The sequence below is a fragment of the Sceloporus undulatus genome, chromosome 1, assembly GCF_019175285.1.
Source record: "Sceloporus undulatus isolate JIND9_A2432 ecotype Alabama chromosome 1, SceUnd_v1.1, whole genome shotgun sequence".
NCBI lineage: Eukaryota > Metazoa > Chordata > Lepidosauria > Squamata > Phrynosomatidae > Sceloporus > Sceloporus undulatus.
This window is the reverse complement of record NC_056522.1, coordinates 104,374,465-104,392,586: the sequence shown is the minus strand read 5'-3', so window position 1 is coordinate 104,392,586 and position 18,122 is coordinate 104,374,465. Positions and strand designations below refer to the sequence as shown.

The following is an 18,122-nucleotide window of genomic DNA, read 5'->3' as shown; positions in this document are numbered from 1 at the left end:
GCATTCATGTTACTGTGAGACTGAGTGGTGTAGTGGTTTGAGCGTTGGACTACAGCTCTGGAGACCAGGGCTCAATTCCCAGCTCAGCCATGACACCAACTGGACGATCCTGGGCAAGTCACACTCTCTCAGCCTCAGGGGAAGGCAATGGCAAACCTTCTCTGAACAAATCTTGCCAAGAAAACCCAATTATAGGTTTGCCTAGATCTGAAAAATTACAATCTCTATATGGTGTAAACAAATATTTTGTGCCATAATTAAAAGGATATTTACACACCCTTTCCAAATAGGAAAGAAAAGTACCTGATGCCTATTGAGCTCTATACTTCTTTCCAGTTCTATTTTAGCAGTTGTTAGTTCCTGTTGATGGTTATGTCTTAGTTGATCAATTGCTGCTGCATGCTGATGATTTAATTCTGAACGCAAAGATGCTAGGAGATAAATAAACAAATTTTAAAAGAAATATCTCCTTAAATAATAAGAAAACCCAACATCCTATTACCATAGGTTTATTGCTTTCTAGAACAGAAAAACGTCTAGCTTTCAAAGAAAATGTTTTTTGCTATTCCTCACCCTCTGGCAGATGTGATTCTTTTTTTGTCAATATGAATGAATAACTGAAAATGTGTAACAACATAACATGGAAAAAATTTTAATTGACAACTACAGAATTCCAGATTAAGCATTAGCAAGACTGTAGAGTTGCTCCACAGTATTATTAGCTGGTTGCAAATAACCTACACGTCTATCACATTTTCCTGACACTCAAGCACTAGAATTTCATTGCTCAGAAAATGCTAGAAATTTTGAGTGTGGCATGGAATATGACTACCTATGATATTCATAAAGAACAACCCAGCTCTCCTGTCCCATGGCCCTGGTGTTTCGTAATGCTTTAAAGTTTTGGTTTACTTTTTATTATTTATGTACTACTTTAAAATCTGAGAGCTCTCCTGTATTCTACTCAAGCAAAGCAGCACTAATATATTTCTCTGAAAATTAAGCAGGCAGTAGTAAAATTACTTGTACCTGCCCAAATTCCCATGCACAGGAGTACTGTATGGAGGGATGTAAATCCTTGCTTATTCTGTTTTCATGTGCACTGGTAAAATATCCAAAGTATACCCCTGAGCAAACGTTTTGTGGATTTTTGACAATTCTGGTACTTTTAAGGAAAAACTTTGTTTTGCATAGAAAGCAATATTTTTGTGGAGAAAATACTATGCAGTTTCTGGTAATTTCCTGTTTTCTGCACAAATCATTGCTTTCCATACATTTTTTGCACTTTTTGCAGAACAGAAGGGTGGAAAATCCTCTTATAGTTTCGCATGTGATTTGAAAAAAGCGTAACATGCCGATAACAACATTTTCTGTAGGAAATGTTCTCTTTGCATTAGTTTTCAATTTTATTCTACTAGAACTATTCTTCCACCCTTCACAAGTTTCAATTTCAAACTTTAATTAATATTTGCAATCATATTTCATTTTACTTCTGCTTTTTCCTGGCTTTCTTGATACTAATCATGCTTTCCACACAAAACAGGGGTGGGAGTAATGTGGCCCATGTGCCTCTTGCAAGCCCCACAGTGATTCTGTGGCTCCTGGAGGCCCAAAGGTTATTATGCTTTTCAATACAAATGAAAGGTGGAGTTTCTTAATTAAAAACAGAAGAATCACACTTCAAGGGCCTTGGTTCTCTTCTGAAACAAGGGCTTCCGTGTCTTTTTTAAAGCAGAAGATCCATTTAAAAAATCCATAACTTTGTTTAAATCCAGAAGTGATCTTCCAGTTACTTCCTGTTTCATGCAGAAGGACTGATGCAGCTGCTTGAAGTTCCTGGGACTATTAAAATGCAGCCCTTGAGCTTGCTCACCCCAGGTAAAGAAGCACTTACAGAAGTGTTAAGATGAACAAATGCTGATAAGTCACAAGATGTTGTTCAAGTTGCACCGTAGTACAATAAAACCTATTAAATTACATGCTAAAATAATAATAATAGCAGCAGCTAATCTTAGGCTCCCAGATGTTGTTGGATTGCAACTCCCCAAATCTCTGACAATTAGCACTACTAGCAAAGTGTTCTAGGAATTTAAGCCCCCAAATGTCTGAGGACCCAAGGTTGGCAACCATCACAATAATTTATGGAATATTAACTATACCTCAGAATCAGCCAGATTCTTTCCCTTTAAAAAGCTAGATGTAACACAATGTATAGCAAACATTTCAAGTCTTGCCAGAACATGCTAACTGTCCTCAGCACCAGAAATAATGGCTTAAGTTGTAAACAGTGACATGAAAGTACAGTACCTAACATAGCTTTTCCTTCATCTTCCAATTCGAAGCGAAGAGTCTGCAGTTCCTGTTCCATTTCCAGTTTGAAAGCATCCATACTTTGTCTGTGAGCTTCTTTCAGTGCCTGAAGTTCTTCTGAGTGCTTTTGTTGTAAACATTCCTCTAGTTCCTAAGTTATTTAAAAAATAAAATTGCTCTACGTGTAGATAAAATGTTTAACAATTGATTAGGGATATAAATAATATTAACAAACTTGACAAGTAGTGTTTCAACATATTAAGACAACTCCATAAAATAAAGTCAACTTTTTTTGCCCCATGGAAGAACAAGCAAACCAGAGCTTTTCCCATTAGCAGCAGCAAGCACATTTTTTTAATGCCAATATACCATATAAGGCGACCTCATGTATTAAGTTGAGGGCATGTTGGGGGGCCAAATTTATGGATTTTCATATGACTTGTGGATAGGTCAAGTATAAAACTTAGGGGCATGTAACAAAGGATGTAAATGATGAAGCAAAGGAAAATTCTACCAAAGAAATTACAAAATTCTGATAGGCATAACTGTGTATGCTCACCCTAAAAGGATGGATGAATGGATGGATGGATGAGGAGGAGGGAACTATAATTAATCGTGGCTGTGCAATGTCTGGGGGAGGCAACCAGGCATAGGTGAGGCTAAGAATATGTACATATATCAAAAAGGATGAAAAGTCAAATCAAAGAAAATGGCAAAGTTCTTAACTTTAATTTCAGTGTGATAACTTTGCCCGATTTTAACCGAAAAAAGCTGACAAACACACACAAATGTCTATTTCAGATCTTTCAAAGCCAGATTCCTCTTAGCATTCCCTTAAGGGGAAGTGCCAAAGAGCTGCCACAGCCACCATTTTCCTGACCAGACATTCAAAAAGGTCAGAAGTGGCACCACAGCAGAGAGAGTAGAGGGGGTCCGATGCTCCTGGATTAATTAAACTCTTGCCTTTTTCTACTCTGTTCAGAGAGGGCTATGGTTCTTTTTGTTGCTATTGTTGTTAAGAGTTAAGGTACTATTTTTACATGACCTGTGGACTGGTTGACCCAGTTTTTAAGGATCAATCTTTGACTAAATATTTTATACTTATACTGTACATGAATATATACAGTAATTACAGACAAAGCATGACCACTAAAAAGTGAAAAGTATTCATATGCTCAGGGGAACGCCATTTGCAGAAGTTAAAAATGTTCAGAACTCATGTGCTATACTATAGTCATGTGCTATACCAGGGCAGCATTCTGGGTGTACCAGGATGGATTAGAAATCCTCCTCCAAGGTTCAGCACAGACTCCTCACCTTGGATTTTCCCTTCCTGCTCTCATAGGTTTTTCCTCTCAAGTTTTTCTCAATTTAAGCAATTAGGAGGATAGTGGGCAAATAAGGGTGGGGGCATGATGAGGGTAGAGGACCCACTGGATGCACAGTATTCAACTTTGTGGTTACCACAGCTTTCAGAGATCAATTTTAGGAGTTCCCAAATGAAGATGAGCAACCTTTCTTTGAGCAAAAACACAGTTCATGTTTCTGTTTCTTGTGGCTTGTCATTTGAAAATGCCACATGGTATAGAGGTAGAAATGAACATGCCTTTTGTTTTTGTTGTTTTGTTTCTTCTAGATTCTGAAATGCAAGAATATGGGCTTCTTTCATGGATTTATGCCTCTGCTGATGCTCTTCTTCCAGCTCTTCAATTTCTTGGGCCAGCCTCTGTCGCTCCTGACTAAACTGTGCCTGCAGCTGCTGCATTGATGTCTGAGACTGGGAAAGCTGCATTTCCAAGTTCTGCTTTAGCAGGGAGATCTAGTTCACAGAAATACAAAGTTCAATAGAAATTCAAATTAGAAAAATACTGTATTTATATTTCATCATAGTTTAACAAATAATATGGCCAGAATCCAGGAAAATACATGGATGTATATCTATATTGCTTTACCCTCCCAAAGAGTAGTTTTCCCATGCTACATCAATCCATGTTTAATATGAAAAGGGGAATAGATGGGCAGTGAGGACACTAATGGTATATTTTGCTCATAAAAACTCTTGGGGTTTAAAACAATTTCTCTCTGGATTATGACCTCTTGTTAATTAACACATTCCTTTTAACAGAAAATGAATACAACTGAATTCAGTGATGCTTACTTCCAAGTAACTGGATAGAATTACAGTATTGTTTCTTTTTCATAAAAAGAGAAAACAAATCTAATAACACAAAACAAAAACAAAAGAAAAATCTGTATAATATCCTATCCAGCCTTTCCTTCATTTCCTCCCTCCCACTAGTCTTCCTGAACTCAGTGGTTTTCTTCCAGATAACTGGGTATAATTGTAGCCTCAAGCCACTTTTTAAAAAATCACAAAAGCTGGTAGTGTCATGATCTTGTCTTTCAGATGCATGTCTATTTCACAGAGGCGGTTGCTGTATTGTTTATATAAATGCAGTCTATTTTTTTATAGCTGAAAATGGTTGTTTTAGTTTCCTAATGTATTAGAGATATTCTGTACCTCAATTCTCGACTATGTATACCAGGGGTAGGCAACCTGTGGCCCGCGGGCCGGATGCGGCCCAGCGAGGTCTTGGGACCAGCCCCAGCCCGGTCCTGCCGCCGATTGCCGCCGGGGCCTTTGGGGGGGCGATTGTCTATAGAAGCCTCAGAAACATGCATTTATCTTAACATTTTTTAAAAAATCAGCAAATTTTTTCAAGTGTCCTCCATTTTTATTTTAAAAGTGCCCTCCATTTGAAAAATTTGTCCTACATTTGTCCCAGTTTATTTATTTATTTAATTTTTAAAAAATTATTTAATTATTTATTTTTTGGCTTCGCCCCCCCAGCTGTCTGAGGGACAGCTACCCAGCCCCCGGCTCAAAAGGGTTGCCTACCCCTGATGTATACAGTTGGTCCTCTGTTTTCGCGGGGGATCCGTTCTGTACCCCCCCCCATTAAAATGGAGGCTTGCGCATATTCAAGCTTCATAGGCTTAAATGGGGCGCACCTTTAAAAATAGCACAGGTCTCCCCTCTATGAATATTCTAGGTCGTGGATCTCAGATCCACAAGTTACGAGGGGCGACTCTTTATACTTAAAGTAGCACTACACCACTATTTTCATTAATCAGAGTATATTTAATACTTGCAAAACTGTTTAATATGTTACACTGTGCCACATAAGCAATGATAAATATTATTTTGAACTTTCTAATCATGTTCCTTTAAACCAGTTGCAGTTAGGCCCACATTTTGAAATTGACCTTTTCCTATCGGGTTAAGTCCAAATAGTAGCCTTTAGTTCACCAATGACTTGCTGCACTTCCAATTAGTATACCTGCTAGTTAGACAGGAAACAATATACAAATCACACTCAGCATGTTTTGGTTTGGGCAGCTCTTTTAACAGTGGGTTTTGTGACAAATACCAACACTGGGTCCAACACAAACAGACTGTTTGTTGTTGCTGTTGTGTGCCTTCAAGTTGTTTCTGCCTTTCTGTCCCTATGGCGAACCTATCATGGGGTTTTCTTGGCCAGATTTGTTCAGAAGAGGTTTGCCATTGTCTTTCCCTGAGGCTGAGAGCATGTGACTTGCCCAAGGTCACCCAATGGCTTTCATGGCCAAGCTGGGAATTGAACCCTGGTCTCCAGTGTCGTAGTCCAATGCTCAAACTACTGGCTCTGTATTCTCCAAAAAACATGAAAGTACACTGCAGGATTTGATGCCATAGGTTTAGTACTGTATATAAAATAGTTTAGATTAATTGTGTGAGAATGAGGTAAGTAGTGGCTGCTGGGAGGGAGAAGGGAATGCAGTGGTGAAGTGAATGCTAATGTTTGAGATTTGCATGGAGCAGCAGTGGAATGGCAGTTTAGTTTGGAGCTTGAGAAGAAGAGTGCAGCATGGAAGAAGTCTTTGAGAGCGCTTTGAGTCAAACAAGAGTTGGAGTGAGAAAAAAGAGTTTGAGTTGAATGGTTGGTAAGGGTCTGATTTAGCCTGCAAGGGGAGAGTACGGTGTTTTAAATGTTATAAGTAAATAATAGACTGTTTTATATATACGTTCTGTAAATAAAGGTTTTTGTTTATTTTTATACAATTTTGGCCCCCACAATCCCTATCATTCTGAGAGTTAAGTTTCAGACAAGCAGTCTGTGGTAGCATCACTGAAGGTGGAGTCCTGTTGGGGATAATAGCAGTGTAAATTCTCACAGGAACCTTGCCAGCATTTAGACTGACCCCACAGAGGTGGGTATCAGGGAAAGCCCTCACGTAGTTTGCAGAGAACATTGTGGAAGTCTTCACATTGGGTGGGTCAACAGTAAAAACCTACCAATTTGGTGGTCCCAGTAGTGGGATATCTGGTGTAGGTAGTGGTAGATATGAATTAAAATCCCCACACAGGAGTCTCTGGTGTGTTACATCACTTTGTGCAGGTGCTACCCAGTTCAGATTGGCCTGAATTATATTGTTAGTTCCAGTCAGCGATAGCCCACTGAATCATAAAGCTTACATAAGTGTTAACCTATCAAGTTGCTATTGATTCAATGGGTTTAGTGTAGCTGGGACTAACAACAGGATTTAGGCCTTTGACTTGGATAGAGGAAGTACCATTCTCTGAATGGGTTTACATGAAATAACTTAATAGACTAAATAGCCCACCTCCCATTTCCCAAGGTGTACTCAGCTTTGAATAGCATACTGGTAAGGTCTTTCAGACTGAGAAAGGTAGCTGTTAAAATCAGTATGGTTAATATGGAATGCATTAATCTTTAGTGGCTCACAGCACAATATACAAGAAGATTAGCAACTATTACTATCATGGCTAAACTCAAAAGTTTGTAAATTGAGGTATATTTACATCATGATTATAGTTGATAAGTGAAATGAAGAAGAGGGCTCCCTTGTCATGCAAGCTGAACTGCTGAAATAACCTCTTCTACACACATCAAGCAATATATAAAATGTTGGCAACAGAACAGGTACAGAAATGATTGGCCATACTTTAGAAACACATAATATATTCTGATTATCTGTGTTCATTTGACTTGCTGAAGCCACAGCAACATTATCTGATCAGCTTTCTTTTTTCCGTCCCCATAGAATCCACTCTTGTTCTCTTTGTTGGGATTTTTAGTTAATGACAAGAGCTCAGAAAACCTATGCTAGGTAGCAGAAGAGTCAGAAACTGAGAGAAGCAAATAGAGTGAAGAAAACCATGTGACTCCTGTCTTGCACGGTTGGTGAGGTACAAACCAATTGTTGTTATGTGACTTCAGTTTATTTCTAAGATTTATGGCAACCCTATCAAAGGATTTACTTGGCAACATTTGTTCAGAAGGAATTTGTTATTGCCTTCCTCTGAGGATGACAGAGCATAACTAGCACAAGTTCATCTAGTGTGTTTCCATGGCTAAACAGGGATTTGAATCCTGGTTTCCTGGGATTTTAGTTCAACACTCAAATCATTATACTATCCTGGCTCTACAAGCCCATACTAGTGGTTTTGTCCTTGCTTAATTCTGTGGTCTTTGCAGAATATCCACAAACCCATAGTAGTGGAGTTATCCTCTACACTGACCATAGAATTTAACAATATATAACTGTATCACAATTCATATTTATGTTATATGTAGATTTAGAAATTAGTATTAAAATTTAGAGATATAATCCAACAAGCTAAAAGACAAACATTCTTTGACAAACTGAAAGATAACCACTGCCAGCACTAAAATCACGAACATTCACTGTAATTTTTCATTTGAGTTTTCCCTTCCCCTTGCAATCTTGGATTTTTGTATGCGGTAGTAGTAACTAATAACCTTGAGATATGAGGTGAGCCCTGACAACAAAAGGAAACTTGTAGCTTCAGTTTAACAATGGCTAAAATGTCCAACCTTATATGTTTAAGAACTATTGCTGTTGTTATGCCTTCAAGTTGTTTCCAACTTATAGCAACTTTACCAGGTGGCCCAATCATAGGGATTTCTGGGGTTGAGAAAATAATAACTTGCCCAAGGTCATCCAGTGGGTTTCCATGGCCAAGCAGGGAATCAAAACCTGATCTCCAGAGCTGTAGTACAACATTCAAACCACTATACTGTTTTGGCTCTTAAGAAGTCCTAAATGAAGTAGCTATTTAGTATTATAGCAAATTGTGTGTTTTGCCACTTGATTACTACTACTAAAGGATTACTACTACTAAAGGTTTGCTTAAGCAGAAGGCTTTCCTTAGTTTCATCTCTTCTACGTATGCTTTTGAACATATTTGAATCTTCTATTCTCTATGGGAACTGTGGGGATTTTAGCATTTATGTACCACCAGGAAATCAATCAAAATGAGTAAAAGGCTACACTCCCCTGAGTCACCATTTGAAAGCCTGATTAAGCTCAAAACTCAACATAGAATCACAGAATAAAGGTTAATTTTGAAGAAAACTGCAGGCTTTCATCCTGATCAATGTGTCAGAAGGAATTTAAAAAGCAACAACAACCCTACCCGCCTAAACCAGATTAGATATTAATGGGAATAGCTTGGAAGCAGAATCCCATTCTACAACTTGATCATTTTGTGAAAATGCATGGGGGGAGGCTGAAGACAGCTAGTGCTGAGCCATTAAAAGCCAAGATGACTTGGCTAGATTCATCTTGTAATGGTTTAGACCTAAATTCAATTGCTAGTCCCAACTAGAGTAGATCCACTGAATCACTGGAAAATGATTAAGGCCCGTTACAGACGGGCAGGAAAGTATGCACGGAGCGCATACTAGGGTTAGAAAGGGGCAGTGCTTCCGCATCCCCTAACCCTAGTGCGCGCTCCGCACGCACAAAATGGCGGTGGCTGTTCCACATGGCCGCTGCCATGAGGACGTCATGACCGCGGCGCCTCTATATGGGGCGGCGCAGAAGTGACGTCCTCGCTCTGTGCCAGGGCGCCTAGTGCGCCCTTAGCACGGAGCAGGAAGGAGCTCCGTTTTGGAGCTCCTTCCTGGTTTGGTCCGCTGGGCACAGCCTTCACACGGCTGCGCCCAGCGGACCAAAGGAGAAAGGGGCCAAGCCCCAAGGACACCCCTTTCCAGGCTGCGGGAAAGGGGCCTTTTGCCGCTTCCCCACAGCCTGAAAAGCGGAGGATCGGGGCCTCAGCGGCTGCCGCTCTGGACACTGAGGCCCTGATACACCGGGGAAAGGGGCGGGTGCAGCCTGCCCCAAACGGGCGGTCTGTAACCCACCTGAGTTTCACAGAGACTAAGAATTGGATTCCGATATTAAATATTTGTTTCTTTCAAAGCACATGTGCATTTCTAAAGTTTGTCTCTGCCAACCTCACAGTATTCCTACTCCATCTTATTGCTGTGTTCTACTTTGTCATCTCAGCATTAATTTATACAGTGGCAAAATTATAAATAATGTTTGGCAGTGGTACCTATGTACTTAGCAAAGACCAGGCTTGGACATAAACCTTGTTCTCTAATACATACTTCTGTAAATCAAATTAATCACTGCCATACTGAAACAGGTACCTGTTATATAAATAATCTTGTTGTATTGTTATTTTGCAAAGAAGAGTATGAACTATCACATTCAGCACCATCAATACTGGCAGAGACAGTAAAGACAAAATGGTTTATGTGCATTGGAAACATGCATAAAAACAGTTTTAAACAAATAAACCAGTTTTCGAAATTTACTTTCTATTATTTTTTGAAGCAGAAAAGAAATGTTTAGCATCATAATCTAAATTAAAATGATGTGGATTACAAAAGTGACCTTGTACTTAAAATAGAAAATGTGTGTATAAAGAAACTGTATTCAGCTACCATATTTTAAATCTTACTCTTCCGACGCTCATTTATTTTCCTTTTACCATACTGTTGATATTAGAAACCAACATGGAACTCTGCAAAAAGCCTGTCCATGTCATTATGTAAAGCTCTCAATGATAAGCTTTTATACTTCAGCAATTTCCCTTATCTTCTCAAGTCTTTCTCACCATATCCAATTAAATTCCCCTCAAACATACTGAGCAGCTTTTTATAAGTGACTGTGAGGGGGCTAAGAGGGTTGCAGAAACAGGGTGAGCAAAAATTGGGTGCCCTCGTTTAAAGAAGTGAGGACACACATATGCATTTAGTAAAAGGACAGATTTCCCAAATAGCAACCGAAGTAGCCGAATACTGTTACACAGTAGATATCTTGAACACCCCCCCTTTCTGCTCCTCTTTTGTCCTGCCATTTAATAAGTTAATGAAATATTTATTTTCTTTAAAAAAAAAATGCCTTCAGGGTAAATAACAAATTGTTTAAAATAAGGTACTTAAAAGGCAAGATGTAAATTACTAAGAAATGATATTTCCATTATTTATTATGGCTATAATACAAACAACTGTTTGTACAGGCAGTGGGAAAACATACACACAGACTACTCTGTTTTGAAAATATTTACTATAATGGAACACCCATCTGGAGGGGCAAGCTGATTTATTTATTTTTAAAAAATAATCACACAAACAGAAGAGCTGTTTGTGTAGTATGTGTGTCTTTTTCCATCTAGAACTACAACCCACATCTGAACAACCATTGGCACACTAAGGTCTAATTCCAATTGTTAGTATCAGTGTTCACACACACACACACACAACCTAGTTATTACTGATTAAATTAGACTGCTTTGGTTAGGAGTGAAAAGGATTTGGGCCTAAAGGTTTAATCCTATATGCACTTGCCTTGGGATTCTATAGGATTACATTGTAAGGGACTATTTTAATGGAAGATAAATAATTTCATATAAACTGGCATTCTATATGAGTAAACTGGGGCATAGCCATGAAGATTTGCCCATAAAATCTTTGTCGCTATAATTCAATGACACAGGGATGTTTACTATTTTGATAGTTCTGAAGAAGGAACATGTTAATATTCTTGTATCTATTCTAAACATTACTTTTAAATATTAGCTGGGATTCAGATAAGCACATGTATTAACGGAAGACACGTTTGTATTGAGAAAGGGAAGTACCTACTCCACCTCTATTCCCATCTACCTCTCTTAAGGGGTCCCCAACCATCAAGCATGGTTGGTGTGTGTATGCATGGGTGGGTAGGCGGGTGTGTGCATGCATACAAGGTGTTCTGCGCAAGGGCACTTGATCCCACCCACTCTCTTTCACATCAGAAGGAATTAGGGTAGTTCACCCATAACTGAATTGCATTATTTACAACAAAATACCACACATTTCATGCTTTTAAAAAAGCTTTACCATGTGCAAACATACTGCCTGCAAGCTTGTTTTTACAACATATAAAATAATGGTGTGATGTCAAATGATATAAACACATACACATATGAATGAAAGAATGAATGCAGCACAGAGCTTTTTATTAAGTTAAAGGGTAATCTTTTACCTTCAACATTTTTTTTAATTTCAAAGGCTAATGCTTTGAAGCAGCATTGGCCAGTATGCAAGCTGAGAAGTGCAAGCATGCCTTCATGTATAATTTGTAAGTGCAACTCACTTACATTGCTGATAGATTTATGCAAAGCTTCACCGAGACAGTGCCGCTATGAAGGAAAGATCACAGAAATAAAGGGAGACATTCAGAAATAACTAAGATGGCATAAAGAAGGGATAGTAAGACATAGAATATTAATATTAATTTGACAAGGAAAATATGTTGAAAATTGATTGGGAAAAGTTCACATAGAACAATTTTGCTATGGCTTGTTATACAAGTCCACTGAACACATATGAAATGGCAACATAAAGCACTGTGCCCCCTTTAAGAAAAAACTGGAAAATTGGGGCAAAATGGTATACATTTCACATTTTTATTATTCTATGATGTTAAATTATTATTTTTAAACTCCAAATTGATATATATGACATTTCAACAAGTATCTATTGAAGGAACAATTAAGTATCTATTAAGCTTTTCATCATGAATATTTGCTAGCATATCTTTTTAAACATTTTAACCAAATGTTCACTTGCCTTTTTGAAATAGTAAGCCCATACATTTTGCCATTGTTTTTTTTTAAAATTGGCAACATAATTATCTAAGCCTATTTTTTAAGCATCATTTTTATTTTTAAATATGAACTTTTCTTAAACATTATTATTTACTGGTCCATAGCAAAATGATATTTTGTATATATTAGTGTAGAGCCATTTACTAACAAGCTGAAGATGTACGGTCAGCATGTATAAGTGGTGTATCACCATATACATCAGACACAACATATATATGAGCAATACAATTGTTAAAATCGTGTGATGGATAATTTCTTTTCTGGATACATGATTTATGATTCAGACACCACTCACTTTCAATTATTTCATCTTTCAATCAAACCAGCAAGGGTCTTAATGTGATTCATACTGATTTATGGACATTTCTTCCTTAATATCTTTGCCAAAGAAACATGAGTTATATTTTTTCAAAGTCTGGATTTACAAAAAAGGAAATTCAGTAGAGTAACCAAAATACTACAGTCTGCTCTCCATAACCACTGAATTTTTATCCATGTATTCAAGCATCCATGGCTTGAAAATAATTTTATAACATATAAATTCCAAAAAGCAAGCCTTGATTTTGTATAAGGTCATCATTTTACTATGCCATTGTTTTCAATGGGACTTGAGCATCCATGGACTTTGGTATCCACTGGAACCAAACCCCAGTGGATACTAAGGGCCCACTGTATTTCCAATAATTGCGATGATCTTAATTGAGAAAAAAAATAAAATTTCAATTGAAATAAGAAAAACTTTGTTCAAAAGACAAATACCATGAACTAAGAAAGAAAATTGCTTTTGTACTTACAGCAGAGATGTTTGTTCCACTGAAAGCCATATTCTACACTAGTTTGTCACTGAAGCTGTCTTGCTTATTTAAATCAGGTGTGTATCAAATAAGTCTTTTCAAAACTGGCTCTGGACTGTAATATTTTTGTTTACTTTGAGATTTATAAGATTAACAAAAGGATGTTGTTAGCCATATCGGATGTATTTATTATGTATATATTTTGTATTTAAAATTACATAACCTACGGTATTTTAATCTATACATATTGGCAATTTATATGATTGTTTTGTTTTGCTAATACGCATATGCAACTGGGGCTCAGATTCAATGCTTAAGCACTTCACCTCATTTTCCTCTTTGATGCGAAGAACATGGTAAAAATATCTATCCTTCCTTAATTATCAACACTGCAATTCTACGCAACACTACTCAGAAGTAATCCCCACTGTATTCAATAGGACTTACTCCAATGCAAATGTATATAGGATTGCAGAACTAAACTGTTTTATAGTGGCATTTCTAGAAGGTGTTTCTTAATGTACTACATGCTGAACATACCACAGTGCAGAATTTATCCTATTTAATTTTTTTGTTTGTTTGTGCACAGGACCGGTGGGCATCACTTGGGATTTAAATCTATGTTCCATCTGTCCATTGCCATTGGTTTCACTGATGACACTTTCAAGTCCTGAGACATTAGAGGAGTACATGGGGAAATTAACTCAGTCTTTTCAGGGAAAAAGATGTCAAAAATACAGTGGCTTCAATAGGAAACACTTAAAATGTGATACAGAAAAAGAGGATACATTTTTTAGTATCCATTAGCAGAAGACATTCTTGCTCCAGTGGAATAAGATTTAGTAATTTCTTTATGGCTTCAGCCACTCCTGTTTTGCCTTTTTGGTCAAATAGATTTGTAATTTTGTAAACTGCCTGACCACTGGTAACATCTGCATACAGCTTATCGTAATGATTTTGTATCTTTAGGTAACATTTGTAAATACAACAAAGAATTTCAATACACAAAACAATTTCCAATATGATACACATAGCCTGAAGGTAATTTTATACAAAATTTTAAATACTTTTGTGCATGAAACAAAGTCTGTGTACACTGAACCATCAGAAAGCAAATGCGTCACTACCTTAGCAACCCATGAAAAAAGTTTTGGTTTTTGGAATATTTTGGATTTTGGAATTCTGGATGAGGAAGACTCAACCGATATGTAGTTCAGATACTTTAGCAGGTTCAGTTATGCTGCTATTTAGGATTTTAATTTTCCCTCTCCCCCAGAAGTTGTGTAAAATTCACTAGTGTCCTATGCTGAGCATTACGGTTTCAACAATTTTATGTTTTCACATTTTAGATTTATTGCTATACTTCATATTCTGAATGGCATGAGCTTTCGAAAGAGGATGTCAACACTCTGTTGAATAAAAACACATTTTTCAGTATTTTAATAAAAGATTCTTCTTGACTTTGGATTGCATACATTTCTTCCTATTCTTCTAGTTCAGAAGCAGGCACCTTATGGCCCTCCACATGTTGTAGGAATGCAGCTCCTATAAGCCCTAGCCAACAAAGGCAATGGTGAGGAATTGTGGGAGTTGCAGTGCAGCAACAGCTGTAGGATAACATTTCCCTATTCTAGCCCAGATATGCAAAGCGGACAGAGCAACTATGGCTTCGTCTTTACAGACATTTTTCCAGTTCATCACTGACGCTGGCATATTCATAATTTTAAATACTATATTTCTTGTTGGGTACCTTCAAGTCATTTCTGACTTATGGTAACCCTAAAGGGAACCTATCACAGGGGTTTCATGGCAGAATTTGTTCAGAGGAGTTTTTGTCTTTGCCTTCCTTTGAGGTGGAGAGAATGTGACTTGCCCAAGGTTACCCAGTGGGATTCCATGGCTGACATACTTGAACCATGGTCTTCCAATGTCCTAGTTCAACAGTCAAACCATTACACTATCTGGTTCTCTTTAAAGAAATAAAAATATGATATACAGCATCTATAAAACAAATACAATAGCCACGCCTCCAATTTTAATTAAATGGTCTCTGCAACAATATAGTCCTCTTCACATGTAATTTAAACCTGTTAAATGCAGGTAATCAGTCTAATTACCTGATCCAAGAGATCTTCCACTTTCTTTTGCCAGCTGTCTCTGGCAGCATTTTTCTCTCTCTCCTTTAGTTGTAAGAGCTGAGTCATTGCTGACTTTTTATCTTCTTCATGCTGAAGCCTCAACTCTTCTCGAAGTTTAGTACATTCCTGCCTAAGAAGAAGAAGAGAGAACTAGAACACAATCTTCCATGTAGTAGTACTGGGAATTTCTGAAACTCATTGTTTTGACTTATGCTACCTTTTTGTGCTTAATTCATCTAAAACAGGGGGAAAAGAGCAATGAAAAAAACCCAACACTTGCCGAAGATTCTCTGTCCATTTTATTTCCAGATCACGGGCCATTCTGTCAACTTTGAATTTCTCCTCTTCTCTCATGGCCACAATCATTGCCTCATGCTGTTGTCGTTCCTGGTCTAGTTCTCCCTAGACATTACAAAGATTTACATACAGTTAAAATATACAAAATTTATCCATGCCACTATTTTGTTCCGAAGCAACATTAATGTCTTTCCCAAATGCAGAAATAATGCCAGTAATTTTTAAATTCTCCAAGAATTCTCAAATATGATAGACAAAGGTTCTGAGATTACACCTACAGGCACCATTAGAATCCTTTGGTACAGTTCAATAATACTAATGAAACTTAAATTAATTTAAAGTAGCTAAGTATTCCTGTACCGAGGATGGAAAAATATTTTTAAAATGACTGAAAACAGGTTTCCCTAGTGTCAAGAAGCCCAGTCAAGTACAACTCCAGATGGACAAAAATGTTCGCAGTCTGGGAATTATTCCACATGAAAAATGCATGTGGCCTTTTGTGTAAAGAAAGACTGCAAATAACTTTCCCACCCAGAAAATATGGGCTTGGGTATATCTCAATCGTAGTGGATTGTTCATCCGTGCCATCCCATGAATGAGAAATTGGATTTACCATGGGATTCATTCAGGGATAGCAGGAGGCTTAATCCACACCCTCCCAATTACGGGGGGAATGTTAGCAAGATACTAGAGTAGTTAGGGCCAGATAAACAAACTGGTTGAGAGAGGCTGAGGCTCAATGGTTGTAACTGAAAAAGAACGTGCACTCCTGCAGATCAGTTGGTGTGTGAGAAAAACACAATCATAGTGGATTGTTCCTCCATGCCATCCAGTGAATTAATTGTTGTTGCCTGTAAGAACAAAATTTACAAAGATTTACACCCCTAACTTGCACCATCTCTTTACCTATTTTTGAGTTATCATCTCCACACTGTATCATTTCTTTTGTTTCCAATAGGTCTCACTTTTTTGTTTTTGGAAAAGACAAGAGAAAACGTATGTGTTGAGTATCTTCTCTCTTTCACCTATCAATATTTCATCATCTACTCCTTCCTTCTTGTACTTCCTCATGATTTGAACCTACTCCCACCTCCAAAAGTCTGTTTATTGTTTTTAACTTCTTTTAAACCTGAGCTTATTCTAAGCTTAGCTTGTTTGTACTCTTCTTTAGTTATGTTAGATACCTCCTGCATTTCCTTCTTGTTTTGATATTATTGTGACATAAATATCTCAGCTTTAAGACAATCATTTTCTGTTCGAGCATTTCAGACCATGACATCTTACCTAGTATTTCCTTTATAGGTGCAGTTATATAGGTACATTTACAATGAGTGACACTTTAGTAAATGGGTAAATATCATGCATATGAGCACTGGATCTTCTATACGCATCTTAATCTGGATGACAGAGCTGATATATATATATATATATATATATATAGTGTTACCTCAACATTATACAGTGAATCTGTGGTCTCTCTCAGTCTTGCCCTGGTTAACTCCAGCTCTTTCTGCAGTATTTCCTGAGTTTCCTGAAGACTGGAGATGTGTCCTTCTGCTGTACCAAGACCCTGCTCACTTTTTCTTACCAGGTCTTGTAGACGGCCCATCTACAATACAAATAGAAAAAGAATAATTGGCAAACCTAACAAAGATTAACTTTAGGTGATTTAGTTATGTTTGCTGAAAGCTGCTCACTTTCTTAGCATTTATGCATTTTTTCTAAATTTAAATATCACAAGTATGGATAAAGGGACCTTGTCCTCAATTCATTTTATAGTTCAGTTTTTTAAAAAAAACATACAAACATAAACATAACAAATATTTCAATAAAAAAAGATATGTCACAATGATGTATCTACCTCAGTAGCAGTGGCACTTGTCATCTACCCCTATTTGCAGGTTTAATTTTTCAGGAATGTAGGCAATACTGCAGCAAACCCCCATGGTTACGCTTAGTAGTCCCATGACCATCTTTCACTCATTATTTGTTAAGAGGAAGTGCTTAATTCTATAAGGTCATGCTTATGCCTTTACTCCTAAATATTTTCTGGAAAATTAAAAAGATTTCTGTAACATGGTTTTGAAAGAAGCAAATCTTTTATAACTTTCTATTCACAATTTATCTCAAACTAGAGAAAGCAACACTTTTATTTGTCCTCAATCAATGCCTTCCCTCTCTACACAAAACTACAAAATATGAGTCTATCTTCATAATACAGCTTTTTAAGGGAGGTTAAAAGTAAGTAGCTTCAATAAGCCACTGAATTAAAGGACCTCCTTCATGAAAAAAATCCATGATAATACAATTAGTTATAATCTACACCAATTAAATACAGTAAAACCTGAATTTCTCCGTGACAAACTTTACCCAACATTAAAGAAGCACTTTTACATCCAATGTAGATGCATTTTGCATTTGGTGTTAGTGACCATAAATTCAGCAGATACAGGACAAATGAGTGATCCATTTGGCCTTCGGTCTTCAATCAGTGATAAATCATTTAAGTCGAGAGACAATTTTCAGGGGGAAAAGACTTGTCAACAAAACAAT

At 37.3% G+C, this 18,122-nt stretch overlaps 1 protein-coding gene across 6 annotated transcripts in view; it reads right to left on the bottom strand.

Annotated features, from left to right (window-relative positions):
- FAM184A (family with sequence similarity 184 member A) overlaps nt 1–18,122 on the bottom strand; it is an 84,531-nt gene that overhangs the window by 15,507 nt on the left and 50,902 nt on the right. For all 6 annotated transcript variants that reach the window (XR_006103418.1, XM_042462127.1, XM_042462150.1 and 3 more), the window contains exons 6-11: nt 17,017–17,178; nt 15,553–15,674; nt 15,252–15,402; nt 3,917–4,129; nt 2,308–2,461; nt 304–431 (exon numbers count right to left, since the gene is read on the bottom strand). Coding sequence is in view for 5 of the 6 variants with exons in the window: in XM_042462127.1 (XP_042318061.1) it covers nt 304–431; nt 2,308–2,461; nt 3,917–4,129; nt 15,252–15,402; nt 15,553–15,674; nt 17,017–17,178 (930 nt within the window). In the remaining variant the exon portion in view is untranslated. The remainder of the gene's footprint in view (nt 1–303; nt 432–2,307; nt 2,462–3,916; nt 4,130–15,251; nt 15,403–15,552; nt 15,675–17,016; nt 17,179–18,122) is intronic.